Source organism: Gymnoscopelus braueri, assembly GCF_963280865.1.
Source record: "Gymnoscopelus braueri genome assembly, chromosome: 4".
NCBI lineage: Eukaryota > Metazoa > Chordata > Actinopteri > Myctophiformes > Myctophidae > Gymnoscopelus > Gymnoscopelus braueri.
Window position 1 is genome coordinate 46,930,085 of NC_137605.1, and position 4,395 is coordinate 46,934,479.

General features: G+C 48.1%; 1 protein-coding gene across 1 annotated transcript in view; it reads right to left on the minus strand.

The window, feature by feature from the left end:
- Positions 1-2,192: 2,192 nt before the first annotated feature.
- Positions 2,193-4,395, minus strand: part of LOC308083627 (uncharacterized protein) — a gene marked incomplete at both ends in the record, with an annotated part of 5,885 nt that continues 3,682 nt past the window's right edge. Inside the window, 3 exons of the mRNA XM_080425942.1 lie at positions 2,193-2,286; positions 2,378-4,183; positions 4,299-4,395. The exon at positions 4,299-4,395 is cut by the window's right edge and continues 28 nt beyond it. Of these exons, the coding sequence (XP_080282068.1) occupies positions 2,193-2,286; positions 2,378-4,183; positions 4,299-4,395 (1,997 nt within the window). The remainder of the gene's footprint in view (positions 2,287-2,377; positions 4,184-4,298) is intronic.

Here is a 4,395-nt window from a genome sequence, read left to right on the forward strand (position 1 = left end):
TGCATCCTTCATTAAATCATTTATAGGCTATAACACTTTACAGTTGTTTGGGTCATTACAGTATAGGTTTTGTAATAGGCTATGCATAAATGTGTGAATTTAAGATTTTAATGTTGGCTAATATTTTATATACAAATATTTTCCTTACCATTTCATCCAGCAAGCATATTAGTTCAGCCATTACATTTTTCAGCTATTGAATTTTGTTTGTTTGTTTTTTTCATTTCTAAAAGTACAATTTGTTTAATTGAAGCTGACAATTCATGTTTGTTATTGTATTTATAGAACCACATGCCTACCTCTAATGAGAAAATATGAGTTATTAAAAAGCAAAATTCCTATACTTCAAACATCTCAATCATAGCAACCAATGTATTGGCATGTTGGTATGTTCCTTGTGATTATTTCCAATAGGCTGCTGTGTACACACATATGTATATTAAATTCATATTTAGGCCTATATTATATATATATTTTTTAAATCGATAACAGTCATACACCAGGACTGCAGCAGTGGTGCAGCTCTCATCTTTTATTGCACTTTGATTGCTTTAGAATTATTTTCACCATCCTGCATCTTCTCTCCATGAAGGACATGATTGAGCATGCTGGCGTAATGCTGGTGAGATCAAATCACTGGGCCGGCTGAGTGGTCAGTGAGCCCGCCTTGGAAGCCAGAGGCCCTGTTCGATTTCAGATGTGTGTCCCTGAGCAAGACTCCTGATTTCTCCCCAAGCACCGTAGAATGGCTGCTCACTGCTCCTATAATTGTAAAGGATGGGTAAATGCAGAGGACAAATTCACTCATGTGCAAATATACAGTGACTATTCTATTCTATTCTATTGCTCCTGATCAGCAACAGGAAGAAAAGGTGTGGAAGTGGATAGATTCTTTCCTATAGTGATGGCAGCCGTTTTCTGTCCACATTCTGACTGTCTCTCTTTTCCAAGAGAGTGTCAGGATACCAGGTGACACACTCTTCCCTCATGACCTCCCTTCCTTCGCCTCCTTTCACTCCTTTAGCCCAGTGGTACGCAAAGTCTGGATAGGAGACCCCCATGAGGTCCTTTAAGGGGTTCCAGGGGGTCCCCGGCAAAATGAGGAACAGTTTAGACATTTAAGCCCTATCCTTTTTTTTGGGCTATTCGAAAATACCGTAGCCGATTTCCAAGCTCACAATGTGTTGGAATGTGATGTGTTGCGAGCTAGATTTATTATTTTCCACAAAAACCTTTGAAATAACTTGACAAATCTTCTTTTATGGGGGTCCCTGGGAGAGAATATTTTCAAATAGGGGTCCACAGGAAGAATATTTTTTTAGAACCACTGCTTTGGCCTATTGTTCCCACAATATCTATCTTTTTAGCTTACTGCTTTGGCTTTCATGAAATTTGTTGCAGTTCTCAAAGTGGGATTCATTATTTCACTGTGTAAAAGTTAGCCCAGTAAGAGAATGTACAAGAATGACTATTCAGATCATTTCACTTTGGCACTCTGACATTGTTATCTCCCCACCTGACAGCTATAGCCTAATCATGTACTAATCTAACAACAATATTCTTATGGGGGTCCCTGGTACAGAATCTTTTCAAATGGGGGTCCGTCAGTATATATCTACCAATTTGGGTGTCTTTGACATGAAAATGTTTGAGAACCACTGGCTTAGAAAGCGTAAAATGTATGAACACCGTCAACCTGGCATCCTTATATTGGGCATGTCATTATGGGCGGACATTTTCAAAACAATTTCAGATCACTTCAAAATGTATCAAAAATAGTGAAAATAGCATATCTTGTATATGTGCATGTATGTGAGCTTGTACATATGCTAATTTCACACTGTTGTATGACAATGTATAAAATAAGGCTTAAGTGGTTAAGGCAAGGGTTCAAAATGTGACACAGCATGAATGAGATATCACAAGACAAGGTAATTGAATGCTGATTGCTTTATTTGCAGCTAATAGGAAAAAAAGGGATAGGGGGGTGTGTAAGGGCACACAAAAGTTTAGAGATCACATTTCAGGCCTATGGTCAAGGCATGACTCGGTAGAAAGGGGTCATCCATGGTCTTCATGTCCAGGTCAAAGGGTAAAGGTCAGTGCCCAGACATGGGGGTTTGGTCAATGCAAAGCTCAAAGGGGGCGTGGGGGTTTTAAGGGTGAAAGAAGGTCACACGGCCACTCTTGCTTTATTCACTGTCCGACTCATCGCCCGCTCCGGTGATGATGTAGGTCTGCTCCTGGTGGTCTGTCTCTAGCACGTCTTCTTCAGTTTTGACAGTTCTGGGGGGGATATCGTTATCGTTATATTAATACATGTCTTCACTTGAATTGAGCGATTTGCTGAAAAACCAACGGTGCATATAGTGTTTACCTGATGAGTACCGTCCTCCGCTCTGTCAGCTCCACAGCTTGTCCTGCATAGCCCTCCAGGGTGGCATCGTATCCTTCAGATGCATATCCCAGAATTCCAGCACCCATTCCCACACCACCCTTCCCTCCTCCACCAGCACCAACTCTACTAACAGTGGAACCGTCTCCACCCATTCCTCCCTTGCCCTTTATTCCTCCTCCAACACCAGGTCCCCCTGCGCCAGGTCCTGTACCACCACCCATTCTCGCAGCCCCTGCCCCAGAGCCTAAACCCCCAGGACCAGCCACACCGGCGTCTCCTCCATCACCTGCACCACCCATACCGCCTGCTCCACCACGGCCGCCGGCTCCCATTCCTCCTACCCCACCGACCCCACCAGGACCTGTCCCGGAAACACCCTTTACTCCACCGGTGCCGCCATCTTGTCCACTACCCCGCATACCAGCACCACCCGTGCTATCTGACCCTGTTAGGCCACCATCAACACCTCTACCATCTACTCCCAGACCTCCACCTACCTGTACACCCTTAGTGGTACCAAAAACATCAATCGTGCCATTACCTACCCCTCCAGCCCCCATACCTGACCCATCAGCACCTATATATGCTCCACCAGCACCCACACCGGCACCACCAGCACCCATACCTGCACCTGCACCACCAGCACCCATACCTGCACCTGCACCACCAGCACCCATACCTGCACCTGCACCACCAGCACCCATACCTGCACCTGCACCACCAGCACCCATACCTGCAGCTACACCCCCAGCACCCTTAGCTCCACCTAAACCATCAGCACCCATACCGGCACCAACACCACCAGCACCCATACCGGCACCTGCACCACCAGCAGCACCCATACCAGCACCAACACCACCAGCACCCCCAGCACCCATACCAGCACCACCAGCACCCATACCAGCACCAACACCACCAGCACCCCCAGCACCCATACCAGCACCACCAGCACCCCCAGCACCCATACCAACACCACCAGCACCCATACCAGCACCAGCACCTGCAACACCAGCACCCATCCCTGCACCATAACCACCGGGGCCCATGCTTTGACCTATACCACCGACTCCATCAGCACCCATCCCTGCACCATAACCACCGGGGCCCATGCTTTGACCTATACCACCGACTCCACCCATTCCTCCTGTACCACCCATGTCTCCTACACCTCCCATACCGGCAGTACCAATCACTCCGCCAGGACCAGCAGCACCCATTCTTCCACCCGCTCCTCCGGGGGAGCCACCTAGTCCTGCGCCCATCCCTCCTGCAACACCTCCACCCATTCCTGCACCCCCCATGCCTCCGATGCCACCAGCAGCCATTCCTCCACCCATTCCATCAGGACCACCCATTCCTCCTCCACCCATTCCACCAGGACCACCGAAGCCTCCTCCACCCATTCCACCAGGACCACCCATGCCTCCTCCACCCATTCCCATTCCACCACCCATGCCTCCTCCACCCATTCCGCCAGGACCACCCATGCCTCCTCCACCCATTCCCATTCCACCAGGACCACCGAAGCCTCCTCCACCCATACCCATTCCACCAGCACCCATACCCATTCCACCAGCACCCATACCCATTCCACCAGCACCCATACCCATTCCACCAGCACTACCCATACCCATTCCACCAGCACCCATACCCATTCCACCAGCACCATACATGCCTCCTCCACCCATACCCATGGCCATGCCACCACCACCCATGGCGCCGCTTGTAATGGACATGGTTTGCACCATGCCAGTAAGTCGCAAGTCCTCTCCCTCAATCAGTTTTCTGTGAATAAAAATAGATACGTAATGTTAAATCATTTATGTTGGCATAATAAAGTAATGCCAATGTACCAGTTCATGGCACCAAGCTATAGCATAACTTCAGCTTGTTCCCTCACCTGTAAGTTGTAATCTCAATCTCTAGAGCCATCTTGATATTCAGAAGGTCCTGGTACTCACGCAGGTGCAGTGCAATTTTCGACTTGATATTTTTTA